General features: G+C 34.5%; 1 protein-coding gene across 2 annotated transcripts; it reads left to right on the top strand.

The window, feature by feature from the left end:
• The first annotated feature begins 4,178 nt into the window (after window positions 1–4,178).
• LOC131661277 (RNA-binding protein 2-like) lies at window positions 4,179–19,615 on the top strand. 2 transcript variants are annotated; one of them, XM_058930749.1, is made up of 7 exons: window positions 4,181–4,446; window positions 5,918–6,039; window positions 6,545–6,779; window positions 6,862–6,923; window positions 6,994–7,075; window positions 8,130–8,249; window positions 8,369–8,693. In XM_058930749.1, the coding sequence occupies exons 1-6, from the start codon at window positions 4,365–4,367 to the stop codon at window positions 8,231–8,233; spliced, it is 687 nt and encodes a 228-aa protein (XP_058786732.1). In that variant the 5' UTR covers window positions 4,181–4,364; the 3' UTR covers window positions 8,234–8,249; window positions 8,369–8,693. The 2 variants fall into 2 exon arrangements, with proteins under 2 accessions (XP_058786733.1, XP_058786732.1); XM_058930750.1 differs by lacking the exons at window positions 8,130–8,249; window positions 8,369–8,693 and adding an exon at window positions 9,025–19,615 and having other exon boundaries at window positions 4,179–4,446.
• Window positions 19,616–21,302: the final 1,687 nt, after the last annotated feature.

Below are 21,302 nucleotides of genomic sequence, written 5' to 3'. Positions count from 1 at the left end.
GTAGGGATTTTATTACAAAAACGGAATGAATAGAATCGATAAGTGCCACAAATATATACTCAAAATATTGACATTTTGGCACTTATCAAACTTTCAATTCAGATCAACAAAATGAGCAGTTAAAGAAATGTAGCCATGATTTGTGCACGAAGTCCAACAATCAGAGGTGAGACAAATTCTTCCTGAAATTTGGGCCAATTGCGACTTTAACCTTTGTTTCTCAACCTTATATATATCAATTACATCGACTTTAATGGTATTTCTAGAAATCCACTTACAGTCCACATTCATGAACTTCTGATGTTTTCTAAAGACCTCCCATTCAACCATATTAAATGGTGCATCATGTGTAATTATCATTTCGGCTATAATTTCTCGATTAACTTTCTGATCAAACTTTTTTCTTTTCAATCTTCCCTCCACATCAAGAAGCATATCACCCACGTCACCATGTTTCTCAACAAGAAATTTACAAGAATCAACATGACGAATTAATTGTGTGGTTCCACCGGTAGCTTTACAACCCAAAATAGAACCACAACCTTTGCATTTACACTTTTCTTTTCCATCAGTACCGATACCAATCTTTACAAGATGGTTTCACACGTCAGATGTTAATGCCCTCTTCTTTTTTTCCTCTGGTGTCTTAATTTCATCTTGTTGATTTGCCACTTGAGACTGATTAAATTCTAATGGAGGATTTTCCAAAATTTGAAGTTCATCATCATCATCTAGCACCATACATTTTCCAACACCACAAGAATTCATATCGAGACAACTCAATTTCTAAGAATAAATAATAGTACCAACAAGAAAAACAAAACCAAAAGTTAGACACTGTGTATTTTAACAATGAAATATTACTAATAATATATTAAGCATGGTAAGACACTGTGTATTTCCAAGATATGCACCGACAAATTAAGCATGGTGTATTTTAAAAACAGAAACTATCAAGCTTTCAATCTTTTAGTTTTCAAGCTACCTTACATGAAATAAGATATATAATGGGACAAAAATTCTTTGATAACAAAGAGAAACTATAAGTTATTCTTTAATAACCAAAACAAGCTATTAACATGAGATAAAGTATCTAAAAGGAAAAAAATTAGTAAGATAAATATTAAACTTACATCATATAAGAGTAATGTGTGCTTGTTTTAAAATTTCAATCGGTGGCAGCTATTGCTTAGCAATTTCAAGCGGTGACGGCAGTGTTGTTTTAATGGTTAGGTTAGGGTTCTCTCATAGCAGTAGCAAAGCAACATAAAGAAATTAAACATTTTCTTTCTTTTAAATTTGGACTTCATGTTAACGTGAGTTGGTGACTGACTGGTGGTAAGTGGGCTTGGTAAAGAAATTGAAGTGATTGGTTAGGTTGGGCCAGCAAATATCAAATTCTTTTTGTTAAAATAAATATAATTTTTAATTTATTAATTAGTTTGTTTTATAATTTTATTATTTTAAATTATTTTTATTGTTAAAAAAAATAGTCGGGCTACCCGCAACCCGATCGGGCTAGCTCGAATAAACTTCAGGCTTTAAACGGGTCGGGCTAAAAGGCCCATATATTAATCGGTCCCTAATTTTCTTGTTCAAGCCCTTTATTTTGGCGCGCTTTTTGGCCCGACCCATTTTGCCAACTCTAGGGGACTATATGTACCATGAATGGAAAGGAGAACTGGTATAGTTCTCTGTATTTTTTACTTTACTGCACTTTACTATTCCGTTAGTTACTCATTCATCTATTCATTAATTCCTAAAAATTTCAAGAAACTATAAAAGTACATAAAGTCTCTTAAAAGATCATTAAACCTAATTCACCCCCTTTCTGGCTTCCGCAAACTCGATTTTTATAAATGGTGGCGGTGACAACAAGTTCCCTTACTTTGTTGGAGAATACTATGGTTTTTGGAAATTCCGCATGCAAACATATCTTAAGGCACAAGGCGATGATACTTGAAGTGTTGTTGAAAATGAACCTTTCGTTCATATAAGTGTTGTTAATGGCGTTCATACACCAAAGATCAAAACATTTTGGGATGATGAAGACAAAAAAGAAAGTCCTATTTGACAATAAGGCAAAGAACATGCTTCAACCTGCACTTGATATGGAAGAGTTTTTTCGTGTCTCCCAATGTAAAACAGCGAAATAAATATGGGATACATTAGAAGTCACTCATGAAGGAACCGTGGAAGTGAAAAGGTAAAAAAACTGAACACATTATCTTAAGAGTATGAACTGTTCAAGATGCAGCCTGAAGAATCAATTATTGACTTGCAAAAAAGATTCACACACTTGACAAACCACTTAATGACACTAGGTAAGAATTTGACTAATGATGAATTTAATATTAAAATTCTTAGATCTTTAACAAGGGCATGTCAACCGAAAGTGACACGATATTAGAAAAGAAGAGCATATCTAAAATTACTTCCGCACCATTGTTCAGAAAACTTCAATAACATGATATTGAACTTGGAAGATTATAGAAGCATGAAAATTAAGAGAAGAAACGCAAGAGTATTGCTTTCAAAGTTTATTCAAGAGAAAAATTGGAACAATACATTTTGAATGAATATGAGAACATCACTCTAGTAAAAAGGTTTAGCAAATTTCTCCAAAATGATAAAACTTTAAATTTTGGTAAAAAGATGACATTTTTCCAAGAAGAATGAGGTGCCTACTTCAACCCTGAATTTTACATGCTTTGAATGTGGGACATAGGGATACATGAAGACCAAATGTGTGTTTATCCCAAATGTGGGAAAACAAGATGACTAAGGTGCAGGTATGACATATAGAAAACCCAAACATTTTAAGGGATCTAAACCTTGTATTTGTTCTACGAGGTATTGAATAGTCAATGGACCTAAGCCTTTCTCCTATTCCATAAAACATTGAGAAGTTGAAGTTCTGGGGACCTAAGCTCTGACTTCAGAAATCATTAAGAAGTTGGAGTTCAGGGGACCCAATCCCTAACTTCAAAAAATATATAGCACTGATATTTAGGGAACCTAACCCATGTTTTCAGTATATGATGAGAAATTTTTGTTTGTGGGACATAAGCCCTTACTTCAGTAAGCGTTAAGAATCTGACATTTAGGGGACCTAAGCTTTGTCGTCAACACTTTTATTACTAACTTGAATATACAAAGGACCTAAACCTTGCTTCATTCTATGACAAACCGTTGAATAGTTTAGGGACCTAGGCCTCATCTATTCCTTGAAATGTCATAAGTGTGTTCCCTAAAAGATCACATAGATCTTAATGGATGTGTATTACGCTAGGCACGATCTTAGACATGTACGACCAGGAATCAAACGCAACACACACCTTGTACTAGTAGGATCAAATATCTATAATTTTTCATTTGATGTGTAAGTTTCTAATAAGACATTATCTACGCAGTAAACGCTAAGCTCGACCTCAAGGGCTTTAGCGGGATAATAGGCAAGTTAGACGCGAGTGGCAGCTAAGGGTTCATATATATATATATATATATATATATATATATATATATATATATATATATATATATATATATATATATATATATAGGGGACGACTCAAGTGAGAACACTTGGTTATCATAAGAAATGAGAACAATGAATCACGACCATTAAATTTCGATATATAGGGGACGACTCAAGTGAGAACACTTGGTTATTATAAGAAATGAGAACAATGAATCACGACCATTAAATTTTGATTTTGTTGATTTTAATGTACTGGATTGGTTTCTCTTTCTATATTGATGTAAAATAAATACTAAGGATCATAGAAAGATAAACCAATCCAGTCCATTAAAATCAACAAAATCAAAATTTAATGGTCGTGATTCATTGTTCTCATTTCTCATAATAACCAAGTGTTCTCACTTGAGTCGTCCCATATATATATATATATATATATATATATATATATATATATATATATATATATATATATATATATATATATATATATATATATATATATATATATGAGAAATTTGATTATAATAACTATTGAATTTGAATTAATGACTCAAATTTATCTCCTATTTAAAAATATTATTTAAATTAATTTTCTTTATTAAGTTCTCTGATGTATGTTTTTTATTGTTTTCAACAATATCTAAAATAAATAAATTTTAGATTTGCAGGGGTATTTCAATCTAGTTAAGGCCAAAAAGTAGACGAAGACAAATTGAGATAGGAGTTTAGTTTGTAACAATCCAACAGGAAGTTGTGTTGCCTTGTGTGACGTGACGTTTCTGTTGAGTTTTGTAGACTTCCACAAAAACACACACGCACGCCATACGCATTCTCAAACTCATTTTCCATTTCATCGCACTATCTCTCCGTCGTTAACACCGTCATGTCTGACGCTTATTGGAGATACGCCGAATCCCAGCACGCCCCCGCCGCCATCCCCGCCAAACGTCCCCGTCCCGATTACGGTATCAATCTTTTCCCCTTTACTCCCTCTTGTTTCAATTTAGGGTTTCTACTCCCCTTATTCATCATTTCTCATTCGCTAGGTTTTCTTTTCGAAATTTACATTTAACTCGGATAATTCCCCTCTTTTCAACTCTAAACCACTTCTCGTGCTTAATCGTTGACTTAATGTTATGCCCTAGACATCTTGTTCCCGTGTATTTGATTAATCTATTCGCCTTGATTGTGAAACTGTTTTAATCGATTTGTGTTGATGCACCGTTAATCAAACTGTTATAAAGATTAGAAATTTGATTCATGTGATAGTGGATTTAAGCCAGATACTGATTTGGAAATCAGGGGATCACTACTAGTCACAGGTTAATTCTCAACATATTTAATGTTGGCAATTAATGAGATTGAAAGTTATATAGTTGGTATCATGTTAATTTTTGTGGGAATCATTCTTTGGCAGCTATTTTAATGTTTAGCAAAAACAAGCTTTTTGGATACTTTTATGCTAAACCCTAAGGGGTATGTTTGGGGTGATATGTGATGGAATGAAATGGAGTGGGAACTACTGAGATTCCATTGTTTGGATTTGCAAATAATGGAATGGAATGGAACATGATGGAATCTATCTCATTTCATCCAATTCCCCATTTTTTGTTTCATCCAATTTGGGGTGTATGTGATGGAATGAGATATTTTTAATAAAATAACCAAACAATGAAGTGGTATCTATATTCTAGTCCGCTCCGTTATGTTCTATCAATCCAAACATAGCCTAGGGGTTGGCCTAGCATGGGAGACTTGCGTCCTAAGAGTGTGCTCCTCTCAAGGTCTTTGGTTCGGTTCGAATTCTGTTAGGTGCAAACAATTCATGTGTTGCTCCGGCTTTAAACGACCCCTGCAAGAGAACTGTGAGATTGGTCCCCTTGAATTAGCCAGTTGAAAGGCTGAATATCAAGATTTAAAAATAAACTTATATGCTAACTATAATTTTTTTTTTTAATATTTTTCGCCTTTGATTATACTGGCTTACATAATGCCACCAAGAATCATTCATCACATCTCATAATTGAACATCAATCACTGTGCTGAACTTGCTAGTTATCGTATTCGTAACTGATTTATTAGCATGATGACAATAGCATTTGATGAACTTAAAATTAGAAATAGACTGCATGGCACAACCCCTCCGCCAATTTGTGAAAAGTTTCTCTCTAAATGATTTTTCCCCATTTATTTTCCAAATATGCTATCGTATACATCCTAAGCCAATATCTGTCCAATTTTTTGGCGAATCTTTCTCATTCAGAGATATTTGACTCAATAATGAATAACCAAGTCGTGTAGTTTCAAATTCAAAATTGTCTTATCTTTAGGCTTATATTTCAATATATTAATTTACATTCATCGTACAAATGTTTCCTTTCTCCCTTGCTATAGTCTTTCTTTTCTCATTAATTTCGATATTGCTTAATTTTGAAGATGTCTCTGGCGTTCATGACATGGCTAATTACTTTCCCCATGATGCTGATAGAGGAAGGCTCCAAGTAGTTAGAGATACTGAATCACTTGATGCATCTTATGAGCGTTACCTCCGTAATGCGGTATTAATTATTTTTATGTTCTTAAATGACCAGTTATCTTTTCTTGTTTTCTATGGCCCTATTTGGCATGTTGAAATTATTTAGGCTACTAGAATCTATTTCCTCTATCTTGCTTTTGGTATGTATATGAATAGAGATACGATTCATAATTGATCAAATGTATTTTTAATCCTTAGACTACTCAAATTATTTCCATTAAATTATGTTTTAGTTTAATCTCAAAAGTTCTCACTGGGAGATTTCGAGGGCATTAAAATGCCCTTTTTCTTAAAGAAGGTTTTAGAAAATTTGAGGAATTACTCTTTCCTATTATTACTTTGTAAACGTGAGATTTTGAATTCTACCTTGTTCTTAAACTCCATCCATTTGCTCTGAGCATGTGATGGGATAACTTAGGCGACTGGATTGGACACTGTTCAATCTAGGTTAGTCACCAGGCAAATATGGCATGGCATCTAATCAAGCCTATATGTTTTAGGCTAACTTATTGTATATGTTGTAACAGATTTCAACTTATGGTCCCGGACAGCCTACCAGAACCATTGACGGGGGAGTTCCCAGTCATTCTATTGACGAGTCTCATGTCACTAATATTGGGGGAGTAGACCGAAGATCAAATGTAAATGACAAAAGCCTGGAATTAAGTGGTGGAAGGTCCGGCCATTCGCTTCCACCTGATGCTACCAATACGGTATTTGTAGAGGGTTTACCTTCCAACTGTACGAGACGGGAAGTAGCTCGTATCCTTTCATCTGCTTCCCCTTAGTCTATTGTTTTACATTGTCGATTCCTCATTGTTAAGACCTTAACACAGTGGTACAGATATTTTTCGTCCTTTTGTTGGCTACAAAGAAGTTAGACTTGTCAGCAAGGAATCAAGACAAGTAAGTTTAATAAAAAAGTATAAACATTATATTATTTGCAGTGGTGATTTTTGACTGGGATTATGTGCAGCCCGGGGGTGATCCACTGTTACTTTGTTTTGTTGATTTTGTAAGCCCGGCTCATGCAGCAACTGCCATGGATGCATTGCATGGTAATATCTCCTTTTCTCTTATCCTTGTAATGACAACCTCATCCATTTAATTTGCCAAGGCAGTGTGCTCAATTTCTTTATTCCCTTAATTAGCTGATTAAATAGAATTAGTCTAGAATATTATTTTCTTACGTCCTGTACATGGACTAGGAGGTAACAATGTGTATTTCAGTGATCTATGATCAATCTTCCTCCCATGCCAGTGCGTTATTAGCGTGGAACTGCTCCTAGATAACTGATATTGATAAAACTGACTGCGTAACTGGAAAGTGCTCAGTGGAAATGATATAAAGAAATTATTGCAAGGATATCAGGAAAGCATCTGGATATCTGCGGGGGTATTACTTGCCAGTATTCACAATAAACTAAAAAATAGCCCTGTGTTTAACCGTACAAATAGATTTTCTCAGTCTATCCCAACTTTATTGTGCTCATTGATAAAGCTACCAGTAACACCGATATTTTATCATTTTTTATTGAAATTGTGAGGAGAAGACTATGAATGCCATCCATTTTGACATTTCCATATTATGAAGGGTGCTCTCTTCCGAGTGTGAGTTATTCATCTGCGCTCATTTACTGCACGAAATAAGTGACTTCATGACCAATTAAGCTCTCTTCATTTCGGACTATCATGTTTCCAACTATTAGCAGCGTAACCACCCTTTCATGTCAAGTTATGTTTTACTGCTGCGTAGATCCTTAAACTGTAGTAGAATATATTCTTCAAGTGTTCTTCGTTTTGCCTAATGCCCAAAGGCAGAGACAGTCCAACAATGGGGAATGGAGACTAACGGAAGGTTACTCGCCCTTCTTCCTCTTCCTTCTCTTATGTAGCAAATTTAATCCCTTTTGTATTAAGTGAAGGTAACACATTTTCCCCCAATGTTGTATAATGGGTTTGAACGTTTGCAGATGTATTTCAGGTTTATTATGTTTTAAGGTGAGGTAAGGTATAGTACACGTTTTATAACATCTGCCCGCTGCCACCCTCTTTCGCCGTCTAGAACGCAGCTACTTTTTCATCGTAAAACAATGAACCTTAATTTTGCAGGTTACAAATTTGATGAGCTTGACCGTAACTCGGTCAGTTTACGTTTCCAATTCGCTCGCAACCCCGGTGCGAGGTCAGGTGGAGGGCATCGTGGCAAGCGTTGACTTATGCATTCTACAGGTGATTAGTGCTGTCATTTCGATCCGCTCGCGCTGTTATTAATGCTCATTGCGTGCTAAATTAAAACTTCAATATGAATGGTTAATTGGGCTTAATCGTGAAACGACAATTCTATGTAGGAATCGCTTGTATTGGGGACGTTGTGTTTGTGAGAGGCAAGTGACCACCCTTGCAGTCGAGAATTCCGATTACTTTCGTTAGGATCAAGTTGAACCTTTTGAAATTCGTCCGCTATCGCGCTCGTTAGAGATTGAGACTATGGCTTGTTCTAGAAAACTGTCTAATTTATTTAATATAAATTTCACTGAATTGTCTTGTTTGGTACAAGTTCCGCTTCTTTAAGGTGTTTTACCGCTCTTGCGAATATCTGACAATAAGACGCATGTTTTCCATATACGTTTCTTGTGAGCCTTTTAGATATTTAGTATTGTTTTTTTACTGATATTTATTACTATTGGTTATATTTTGCTAAGTTGTTCGATGACTTTTAATTGTGGGGTTGTGGCGAATGATACAAGTAATGGCTCACCAATACTTATTTGTATTTAATTTTAAATTATTGCATATCTGCCTTCCTAGCTAATACTGCATTTAATAGATGCATAATCGGTTTGATCTTTTCGGTATTCCGTCACGGTGTTAGTTGGTAACTACCAGGTTATTCTTTTCCTTTCCGATGAAGTTTTCTAGCCATTCTTGAAAACACATAAAGTATGGAATATTACTTTTGATTCTTAGATTTCTATGTTCCAATTTGTTAGTCTTGGATTTGCAGATGTGATTTTTTTGGATAGTTGTGCTAGTGGGGCATTAAATTTTAATGGAGGTTATTCTTGATCTGTTATGATAGTTCTGTGAGTATAGCCCTCATGCTCAATTGATTAGACCGGTGTTGGTAAAAACACACTTTATTCTGCAAGATTGCTGTTCAATGTGAGCTGTCAATTTGTACAGCATTCTAAAATATATCGAGGGATGCTGTTTCTGGTATTAAGTTATCATTCTTTGAATTTTATTGTTTTCGTGCTTTTCTTAACCTGTATGTAAATCCAAGTAAATGTAAGTTGCGCCTATTCTCACTTTGCACCTAAAGCAAGTGTTCACATATTGTTATTCACTGCATGAAGTTTGCTGAAGGTGCACTGCAGTTTATTAGGTTTGTTATGTACAAGGTGAAATAGGATTCCTGCAGTCAATAATTTCCTGCTGTCTAGCAGTCGGGACATTGTTGACTCTCCGATCTTGATATAATGGCTCAAAATAATGCATATTTAATATTTATGCTATAATTTAAAAACTTGAGATTAAATTTAGATTGTTGGATCTAAATCAATCGACTTCCAATTTACAACAGCGTGACTGTGTCAATTTGTTGATCGCATCAAATCATGGTTCTGCGATGTCTGTTGGCGCTTAGAAAGAAATGAAATAAAATGTTCTTGTAGTAAAGATATTGCTGGATGGATTTTTTTTCTGTTACGATGTTTACCTTGTTTGTCATTCCCCGCATCTGAGAAATTGAGTGGTTGTGAAACAATCAAGGAGAGTCTCTAAAATCTGAGTTGAATGAGTTTAAACTTACAGTGAAATACAAATAACTCCAGCATCTTCTTCATTTTCTTTCACCAAATTGAAACAACTTAAGTGCCGGTGATTAAGCTCTTCCTTTTCATTCTCTTTCACCTGTTTCAACCCAAACAATTCAAACCCGTTTCAACCCAACAATTCAAACCGTTCTTGACAGAGACTAAAATTTGCTGGCGGACGGACTGAGATTCGTCGGCCGTCAGACTTCTTTGGATGGAGACTCCACCCCTTAAGGAGACTGCAAATAAGTGTAGCATATGGGTTTGTTTCTTGTTTTTGGCTAGTGGTGTTGACCTAATAATATAATTCATATTCGTATGTGTGACCACAAGTATTTAGACAATTTCATGTGACATTGTTTTCGTTGATGTTTTCATTCATTAAGCATGTTTGGAAGAATGAAAAGGCGATGTGACAATATACTGTTTCTCGTCAACTTCAATTTGTAGGGTTAGTTCGGATGGGTGTAACCATCCATTAGATTACATGTTTCTGTTTCTGTTTTTTTCATCCATTGTTTTCTTTTATTTTTAATACTGGTTTACTGTTTCTGTTTTTTTAGATGATATATGTTGATAAATGATTATACTTTGGTTTAATTCAAATCACTATTCATTTTAATATGACAGATATATTAGTATATAACTTGTCCAATCATGGCTTTATAATATGCATAATAACATGTGCACAATAGCTTCTTGAACCTTGGAATACATGATTACTGTGGGAAATGTTGCAATATGTCTCCAATTAATATTAATATCAGACTAATCAAATTAGGGAAAGGATTCTCCCAATCTTACAAGAGTACGGTTCAATTTAAGCCATTTAAGGGACAAAGGGTCTCTGGATTAAAAAGAATGGAGATTTTTAAGAAACTTATCTCAAATTCTCTCTTATTAATTGGGCACAAAAGGAATATCAAGTCTTTTTTTTTCTCATAAGATTAAAAAATATGGTTAAAATAATAAATTTGTTAACATTATGTGTTATTTTTATATAAACAAAATAAAAAGTGTATTTTTAATCAAGAGACCCTTTGTCCCTATCTTTCAAGTTTCAATTACTTGATTTTGACCCCTCAAATTTGTTCTCTTTTATATTTGATAGTCCCCTAATGACATGTAGATTAAACTTTTTTTTTTTTACTTTTTCTCTCTTTTTTTTTTTATTCTTCTTTACAATTCTATTTCTTTTATATTTTTAATAGTTAGCTTTGAATGTAATATCTAGAAATTTTTTAAATATTTTATTTAACGTATGTCTAATGGTAAAAAAATTGATCACTAGTTAATTAAAATAACAAATTCTTTGTCCAATAACCCCCTCATATTTAAGTATAAAATTTCGAAGTCTAATATTTTTTACTAAAATACTCATTCGTTCAAATTGATGGGGTACATTGTTGAAAAATAATTTGCCATAATGTTGAATGAAATAAATAAATTTTTTAAAATATTTTGCTTAAAGCTTAACTATTATAAAGAGAAGAAAAATAGAATTGAAGAGAAGAAAAGTAGAGAAAAAAGTAATAAAAGAAAAAAAAAAAGTAATAAAAAAAGGGTGACTCTACATGTTATCAAGGGGCTAACAAATGGAAAAGATAATAAATTTGAGGAGTTCAAATCAAGCAATTCGTAAATTTTATGGGTCAAAATTAAGCAATTGAAATTTGGAAGACTAAAACTAAACTCTTAACAATTTAGAGGACTAAAATCAAACAATTAAAATTTAGGATCGAAAATCAAATAATTAAAAAGCTTAGGGTGAAGCCTATATATAATGTGACTATATATAATGTAAGTGAATTTGGTCTCCACAATTAGTCATCATTTTTGTCCAATGAATTGCAACAAAAGTATAATTTAGTCCCACAATTACAAAATGACAAACTATACTTCAAAATTTAAAAGTACCAGTCACCTTATTTTCTATGTCAATCAATTTTGATGACTTCGAATTGTAAAACAGAGATCATCATTATTCCAAAACAATTTTTTTTTGGAAATATGTTACGTACAATTTTATCATGCCTAAAATAACGTATCAACTCATCACTTCTGACCTATTATGATAGAGAGATCAAATTGATTGATGTGATTCAGTTTTAAAGATTAATTTTTTACTTTCATATTCAGGAATCAAATTGTTTAATACATTTTCAATTATCAAAACACTGATTCATTAATTGATTTCCTTGTGAAAGTTGATTTATATAAAAAACAGATACACTGAGGTGAGATAAGAGCCATGCTATGCGTACATCTGCGATCGACACCGTATGCTATTTACACTGTATGTATGAAAATGATTTAGTGGTGCACAAATTTCAAAGTGTGAAAAAAAATATTAAAAAAAGGATGAATCTGTATGTATAGTATTTTTACGGTGTATGTGTAAGACTAAGTATCAAAGTAACATTTCTCGGTGAGATAATTATATGATACTTTTTCTGGCTATTATTATAAACAATTTTTTTTAAGTTCATTGAATAATGAATGTATTTGGTCTTTTATGTAGGCCAGATACATTTATTACTCAATGAATCTAAAAAGATAATATTTACTTATAATTCAGGCCAGAGGGAGTAATTTTATAACCAGACAAAATTGTGTTTATGGTCTTTTAAATTTGGTTCAGTTTTTATATGAATGTTTTTTATTTAAGTTAGTTTTAGGCCGTAGAAAATTTAAGATTGCTTATCCCTTTCTCAAATCGTGCTTCTTCATATAACTCTTGTTCACTGTGATCGTCCAATCCGATCTATCTTAGTCCTAGGTTGTCTTCTTTCAAATGGAAGATCATGCTAATCTTCATCCTAATCGAATTTGAGGCCAACTTGTCCAAATCCTAGGGCGTATTATGTTTATGAAAAAAGGTTGAAGTTTTACTCATGCCCAACATATCCAACAAGAAGAAGACACCATTTTACGACCCGTCACTGGCTACAAATATGAATATCGGGGGAGAAATTTGGGGAAGTAGAAACTACAAAATACTAACGATAAATGATGTAGCTTCTCTAAGTAGTTAGACGATGATATTGTTGATGAAAGAGATTTGAAGATTGTGAGGCAAAAGAAGAAAAATATATAATTGAAGACCGAGTTGGCTAATATAAAAAAAATAGTTGAAGATGTCAATAAGGTTTAAGTTTGTCTGTATAGGATTAAGTTCAATGTTAATTGCAATGTTTTTATATATTGGCAAGACATATTATGATCCAATGTATTTAAAATAGTTGAGTTACAATTAGTAGTGTTATTTGATTAAGATATTCATAATGTTCATGTTGTTTGGAATTGATGTTTGTAATGTAATCATTTATTGAATTGAGTTTGCAATCTTTTGTTGAATTATCTTTGTAATACTTTGTTGAAAATATGTTATTATAATCATGAATTGAATTGATGTTAATGAAATCATATGTTGAATTAATTTTTTTTTAAACTTTAAGTTTACACCATAATATTGTGTATATCCTCACCCTTTTAGAAATATTATTTTGAAGCAAAGTATGTTTCAACTTCTCCCTTGCAGTCCCACGATTTTGATTGACAAATGGCAAAAGAAGATCCACGACAAGTGTCTACCCAAATGCCTCTAATGATGTCATAAGGGTAAACCACAACCCAAAAGATGGACTCGCAACATTATCCTTAAACTAAGAAGATCCAATTCAACCTCCACTGGTGATTGAAACCATCCTAGTACCTCCACCAAATGGTGAACTTTAAACTCCTCTAGGGGTGGCAGCATTAGTAGAAGAAACCTTGGTGCCAACCCCAATAATTTTGGTGAAACTATCATCTTACTGAGAATTGTGCTTATGATTGTCAATAGATAGCCATCAACCTTGGAATTGCAATATGAACAACTCTAGGGGATTCAATGTCGATTCTAATTCTTTCTTGCTACCAAGACTCCACAATGATTTGGTACCATGAGAGATTTCCTTATCTTTTTGGTCAACATCGTGAGAAACTAAGAAGACTTGAATCTTCCTCAGATAATCGGGAAGTGGTTTTCCCCTGTGACTCATTCATATAATCTCCTATTAATTGGACTCCTCACCATTCACCTATGGTGAGTGAATGGGTCACCTCAAACAGACTAAGTCCAATTGAGTGGTCTATCGCCATATTATTTGGAGACTTCTTCCCATCTCAGGCAATCTCTTAGTTTAATTCAGGCAGCCTATCACCATGTAACGGAAGCTTGCCCAGAGTTAAGGTAATTGTATTTTATGGTATACTCATGGACCTTCCTTCCTAAGACTCAGTAGAATTATTCTAGTACACAATCCCTCAAGCTCCCTGAAGCAGAGCTTTGGACGAGTCCCTCAAGTAGATCTTGGGGCAACCCACTCAATCAGAGCTAAAGAAAGCCCTTTAAGTGTCACTAGCAGTAACACATGGAACATTAAAATGAAGCTAATGATTTCTTTAAAAGAAAAAATGATTAAAGAAGTTTATGCATGTTAGAGACCTGAGAAGTATGTTAGCATTCCTAGTTAGGGCAATCATTGCCTATTTTTTGTAGCTTGTGATGCAATAAAAGGGACATTTTTCATCCCATTTTCAAACATGTTGCCAAAGTATCCCTTCTTAAATTAAGTTATTTGTCTTCTTCAAACCTAGAGTTCTTCTTTATGCTCGCTCACATGTGTACTCATTCTCCATTTTCTTCACGCTTTTCCTTTCCAAGCATGTGGATTGTTAAAGACTTAGAAGAGAGTGGCAAAGTGATAAAGTCATTAAGTGGTAGAGAGTGGGAAACATGTATTTGTGTTGCATGAAGAACGTTGTGCGAGCAGATGGATCAATCAATTATAAGCTTTTAGAAATTAGGGTGTTTGGGATTTATGCGAGCATTAGTAATTCTGATAGTCATAGTGATTCTCTTTCTTCCTATTCTTTCTTAGGGAATCCCAAGCAATCCATGACGTACAAGAATTCTAAATACACGACCACGGGCTTCGAGACCCATTTCACTTTTGAGGAAATGGTGAGATCTTTTAGGAGGCATATCAATATTTCTGGCACTAGCGATGAGGGCGAAATTATTCTATAAGCTTGTTTTGAAGAAGAGCAGGACAACCTGGCCCCCCTTGACTCATCCAATCCTTTTTTTTTCTATTTGCATTTCCTCGTCGTCCAAGATTTAGGGGTTTTAGTTCCCTTTACACTGTTTAAAGTGTAGATTTTGGCATTGCAAATGTTACACCCTTACAGATCTCACTGAACTAATGAGGCTTCATTAGGGCCTTCAATATCATATGTGTAATATAACGTTCCAGAATATTAACCGAAAAGCCACTTGTGCAAGACAATGAGGTTTAAAGCCAAAGGGTAAAATGGTAATTTTATCCCCAAGGACTTATTGATAAAATTCCAACAATCATTATGTGATACATTAAGTTAACTGAAAGAAATAGTAGAGTGAAGAGTATGCTTAGAATTTCAAAGTCCATTAAGTTTGAGCACTAAGGGCGTAATTGAAATTTCCTCATAAGGGGAAGGTATTATGGTAATTGGTTTAACAAAGCATTTATCAGTAGCTTGGGAGGAATTCATATTTCTCATCCATTTTCCAAAATGAGGAGTACAATGGAAAAGATGAAAGTAGAGGAAAGATATCTCTCTATCCATCTTCACCTCTTAATCTAAAAAAACAAGTGTTGGAGGAGGACAAAAGGGGTTCTCGTTCAATCACACACCATCTCAAGAGTGGTAAGCATCTTACCCTTCATATCCATCCTCTTAAAAGAATTTGGATCCCTCTAATCACCTTACCCTACTTCTCTTGCAAAAGGAGGATTCTGGAGAGCATCTTGAAGAGCCATTGATGGAAAGGTTTGAACCATGAAAGATGAAGGTCAAGGAAAAACTAAATGGTAGCATACAAGTAGAATTGAAGAAATCCATCATCACAATCACCCCTCTTCAAATTTTGTTTTAAGGAGGATTCTTCCCCTTTAGGTTATGAATTAATCTATAACCCTAGTTAGAAATGATGATATTCTCCTAAATTTCTTGATGATAAATATGTTGTTGCTGAATAGTAATATATGTCTGACTTTGATTACACGAGTGAATGTGATAACATGCCTCTCTTTGACGATTTCCTACTATGATGATTTAGTTCTATAAAAAATGATTAAATGATGATGAATGGTTTAATTTCTATGTTTCTTTGTTGAAAATATGAAACATGACTTGTTCTTGATGTCTCTATGTTGGGAAGCAAGGTATACTTGAATGTGTTGTGCTTAGTATGAGTTTCGGCTTTGAAAAATATTGTTTTGCTGAGAATTGTAGGTTTTTTTAGCCTATTGGGTCGATGAAGGCCGTAAGCCAGATGGTGGATAGTTCGTCATGCCCCCAGGCCTCCCTGGAGGCCATCGCCCTCCATGACAACCATCTTGTCCTTCTCTCTTCCTTGAGCCAAGGATTGTAAGAAAAATGGAAAACTTGAGTTAGGCAACTCAGTTTGAGACGTGGTTTGATGTATTGAAAAGATAACACACAAAGCTTCAATGTAGTAAGGATTGTAAGACCAAATGTGTATTTACCCCAAATTAAGGAAAGCATAATGACTAATGTGCATGTATAACGTATAGAAAACCTAAATATTTCAAGGGACCTAAGACTTGTATCTGTTCTACGTTAAGGAATCAAATAATCAAGAGATCTGAGACTTTCTCATATTCCATGATACATAGAGAAGTTTAAGTTCATGGGATCTAAGCCCTGACTTCAGAAAGCATTAAGAAGTTGGAGTTCAGGGGACCTAAGTCTGACTTCAAAAAAGATAAAGCACCAATGTTCAGGGAACCTGTGCCCAATTATTAGTATGTGGTGAAAAACTATCCTTCAAAGGACCTAAGTCATGCCTTCAGTAAGCATTAAGACTCTGACGTTTAATGGAACTAAGCCCTATCATTAGTGCTTGTATGACTAACCCGAATGGACAAGGGACCCAAGCCTTTCTTCGTTCTATGGCACATCATTTAATAGTTAAGGGACCTAAGCCTCGTTCTATTCATTTAAATGTCATAAGTATGTTTACTAAAAGTTCACATAGATCTTGATGGCTGTGTATGACACTAAGCATGACCTTAGACGCGTATGGCCAAGAATCAGACGTGACACACACCCCGTATTAGTAGGATAATATATGCGTAATTCTATATTTGGTGTGTAAAGCTCTAGTAAGACACTATCTGCACAGTAAACACTAAGCTCAACCCAAGGAGCATTGGGGGCGATAGCAACCGAGTTAGACACAAGTTGAGACATATGTGGTAGCTAAGTCCTTACTACGAGGATATGCATATTAGTAACCGCGTAAAGTACGTCTCAGAGTAACGTATATTTAAAATGAAGGACAAGGTAGAAGTTGCATAAGATAAATAATCAGTAGACTTATGGTCTTAGTAAGGACTTCTTAGCCGCCTGAGAGTATTCTTAGGGTTGTCGCGGTGCCTTGAGATGATTGTTGGTATTAGTTCATACGAGATTGGTGTAAGATACCCTGGTGAATATTGCAAAAAAAAACCTCGATTGAATAGATGTGTAATGAGAGACTCGATGATTTATATCACAAAGCTCTTTGAGAGTAGTATCTCACTCCACGTTGTTGACTATATTTTTCAAGTAAGCATGTATTTGGATCGACTTTGAAGCAAGAGGTTTTGATGCAGAAGGCCCATAGAAGCATCTTTCCGATGTGATGAAGTCCTTGTTTGATATTGGTGTAGTAGTCATTGGTTATCAGTTGTATGGTTGTAGGGAGGGATAATGCTCCTTGCTTACCTCTGTCTTGAACTGAAGATCTAGTGGCTACCACTGAAGCCACTTTGTCTTGGACTAAAGACCCAATGGCTATCACTGGATATGACTTTGATTATCTCAACATCACTGAGACGAAAGTGGCCAATTTCTTAGATGAGCTCCGTATCATGAGCTCTAGGAAAATTGTAAAGTTAAATCAGGGGGGATGATAGTAAGATCAATGAATACCTACGTAAGTTTGTAATTGTAGTTATTCCCAATTTAGGATTTTTTACCCGCCTCATAACTTATCAACTTTTTTCTTCTTTTTTTTTGTAAAAATGATGTTGTTCATCCTTGTCGAAGAAGTTGGGTCGTAACGAGCATTAGATTGACAGTCTTAAAATTCTCATGGGCGAACTCTTCACCAAAGGAAGCGAAAAAGGCGTCGAAGGGAGCACCATTATTCAGACTCTCCCTCTTAAAACCTTGAGGCCATATGGGGATGACAAGAGTTCCTCCTCGGCTCCCAATTATAAGGATAATGTCACTATAAACCTTGGAGATGATGAAGAGGGTGAGCAACACGCTGGTTCTCCAATTCGGGTTGACCCGCCTAAGAATTTTTAGTCTTTGTCGTGGAACATGTGTTTGACGCGAGGAAGTATGCCACCGCTCCACCCTCCAAACTACCAGTCATATGGGAATTTAGAAACTATCCAACATGGTGGAGAACTACATGTTGAGGGGTTTGATGATGGAGCAAGTGCTCCTCAAGGCTCTTTCCCAAATAGATAGATCTGTGGGCGACTTATAGGTTAATCTTACTTTAGAGAAGGAAGCGTTGAATTGGGAGCAGAAGTTTGTAATTTTTTATTACTATGAAGCGAGATAGGTTGAAGTGGTTTGTGGAGAAGCTCAAGAAGTCCTTAAGAAGTCAGTGGAAGAGGCCAAAAAACTTGCCTTATCAGTGAACAAGTTGAAGGAGTTTCTTGAAGTCATCCTCCTTTTTAGGAGGAAACTAAAATACGATTTGTCAGCATGCAAGGATGAGCTGGTGAATACTTCTGACCAATACTTTAAACGAGGCAAGAAACATGTAGTCTTTCCCTACCCTGACTAGATTTGAGTCAAATAAACTTATTCAAAATTTTTATAGATGACAAGCTCGTAGATGAAGAGGAAGACGTGTCTCCCAAAACATCACATCCTTTCTCCGAGAGGCGCATTCTTGTTGAACTCGAAGCTATCCATGCTCAGGCAGATGAAATTCCTGCTAAAGAAATCGTTCGTCAAAAAGCCATGCCAGAAGAAAGGTGACCTCAAGAAGGCAGCCACAACTTTTTTATTTTATTTTAATTTTATAGTAATGCACTTAGTGACTTACGTAATAATACCCTAACAGCTTTTTGTAGGGGTGGACAGAAATTCGCCGACCGTTGCTATCCGACCGGCCCATTCAATCCGAAGCATTTCGGTCGGATCAAAGTCGATTTTTCGGGTCAAACGGGTGAAGCATCCAGTTTAGAGTGGATAATGACGTTTCGGTTCGGTTGATGAAATTGAGTCCAGAAAAAACCGAACCCGGCCGGATTAATAGTGTTTATTTTCATTATTTTATTTGATATTTTACTGGGTTGGACTGGGTTGTTTCTGAAGCCCAAAAGATGTTCCATTTTATTATATAAATCTAACACCCAAGGAAAAGAATCAGAACACCCTAGCCGCTGCTTCCTCTTTGTTTCCTCTTAGCTTCCTCTTTGTTTCCAAAGAGTGGCTTAAGATCTAACTCAACCATTTGATATTCTAACTCAATCAATCACGAAGTTCTTTCTATTTGAATCTCAATATAGTTATCATTTAATATTTTTTTCATTTTTGTCCCTTGAGTATCTAGTTTGAGTTAGAGTTTCATATTCTGCTATTTAGGTTTCTTTTTTCTTAAAATATGAGTCGAGTTTAATTGTTATTTAGGCTTTATTTTTATTGTAAAAAGGGTTGAGTTTGAGGTTAGTTTTTTTAGTAAAATAGGTTGAGTTTGTGGGAAGAATTTTGGGCCCGTTTGTTTTGGATTTTTTTAAAAATGATTTTTATAGTGTTATCAAATTTTGTGAAAAAGATTTTTACAAAGAAATTTTTTATAAAAGCTTCAAATGAAAATTTTGTTTGAATAATTATTCTTAAAATGTGATTTTAGGTATTTCATCTATTTAAGGGGAAAAAATTTGGATATCAAAATTTCAAAAAATCACTTAATTTTGAAGCTATTTGAAATAGATTTTCATAAAAATTATTTTTGAAATACAACTTTTTGAAAAATTAATGATGTTGACTAAGTTTTGGTCTTCAGTTATGTATGTTTATGTTATAGAATGTCAAATTAAGTGTTTCATTTAAGAAAAAATAAATATAAAAAAACTTGTAATATAAAAAAACTTGTAATATTTTGAAAAATAAATATAAAAAAATAAATATAAAAAATAAGTGTTTCATTTAAGTGTTTCAAACTGGCCCTTTATAAGGTTTGGTTTGATTTTATGTATTGTTCTGATTGGAAAGACTATTTGCATTACTTTGTATTATATTATTTTAAAGATTGTTTAGGCTCACTAATAAGTTGTTGTTTAATTTTATGCAGTGTTCTTGTGTGACATTAATTTGTTGTATGTATCTAAGTAATTTTACTCACAACTAAAATTGTAGATTTGGCCTTATTTGACAACACAAGACAATAAATCAAGAAAATTTCTTTAGCCACCTCCCTATGGGGGTCACCCCCAGCGAAAATCCCAAAATACCCCTGCTTCGGAAATGAACTTCCGAAGCGCGTTTTTTTTAAAAATTTCCTTAATTCGGAAGTTCATTTCCGAAAACAGCATTTCGGAAGTGCACTTCCGAAATACTGCGATTTCTGCAGATTTATCAAAACACTCCCCCTCCCCCAATCATTTACCCTAAATCAAAACAAAAAGTGGCAAAGGCGAAAATTTGTGCAAACAGAATTCCAAAGCTCCATCAAGGCTCCAATCACACTGCTAAACAACATTCAAAAGCCCTCAATCCTAACACTTTGTAAGTTTTGAAATTTTTAGATCTATTATTCAAATGCATGTTATTTAGGGTTTTAATTGTATAAATGATATATGGTTAGGTTGTTAGTAGTATTTAGGTTGTTTAGAAGCATTTTGATTTGTTTTGAAGTTTGGTTTAGGGGTCTGCCATGGAAGTTGCAGAAAATCCCATCGCAGGGGTGTTTCGGAAGTTCATTTCCGAAAACACCTCCATCCCAGTTTTCGGAAATGAACTTCCGAAATGTATCAGAAGTTCAAATTTTTTTGTTTTTTATTTTGTCTCTCATATTAATCAATTTCAATTGTTTACAGGAACATGTCAGGCAACCAACCAGCACGCAGGACTGACGCTAAGGGAAGAAAGGGTTCTTCAAAGAAGGAGGTGAAAGAGGTGAAAGAGGTGAAGGAGGTGAAGGAGAAGAAGGAGAAGAAGAAGCTTTTGACTGGTTCTGCTTCGCAGCCTTCAGGCGTGATCAACGCTGATGGTTCTGATACTGAGTGGGATGAGGATTGGTATAATTATCTTCATTCGGAGGAGTTCGCTCGTCGGGAAGAATAACGTGTTTTTATTTTGTTTGATGTGTATTTTGTAACGCTCGTCGGGCAGAATAACATGCTTT

The sequence above is a fragment of the Vicia villosa genome, linkage group LG3 (genome assembly GCF_029867415.1).
Source record: "Vicia villosa cultivar HV-30 ecotype Madison, WI linkage group LG3, Vvil1.0, whole genome shotgun sequence".
NCBI lineage: Eukaryota > Viridiplantae > Streptophyta > Magnoliopsida > Fabales > Fabaceae > Vicia > Vicia villosa.
This window is presented reverse-complemented; position numbering and strand designations above follow the sequence as displayed.

Excerpts from the sequence above, each read along its gene's own strand:
- LOC131661277 (XM_058930749.1), top strand. The coding sequence starts at position 4,365 with ATGTCTGACGCTTATTGGAGATACGCCGAATCCCAGCACGCCCCCGCC. Across the intron at positions 6,924-6,993 it reads TCAGCAAGGAATCAAGACAA|CCCGGGGGTGATCCACTGTT; the intron begins GTAAGTTTAATA and ends GATTATGTGCAG. Across the intron at positions 7,076-8,129 it reads TGCCATGGATGCATTGCATG|GTTACAAATTTGATGAGCTT; the intron begins GTAATATCTCCT and ends TTAATTTTGCAG.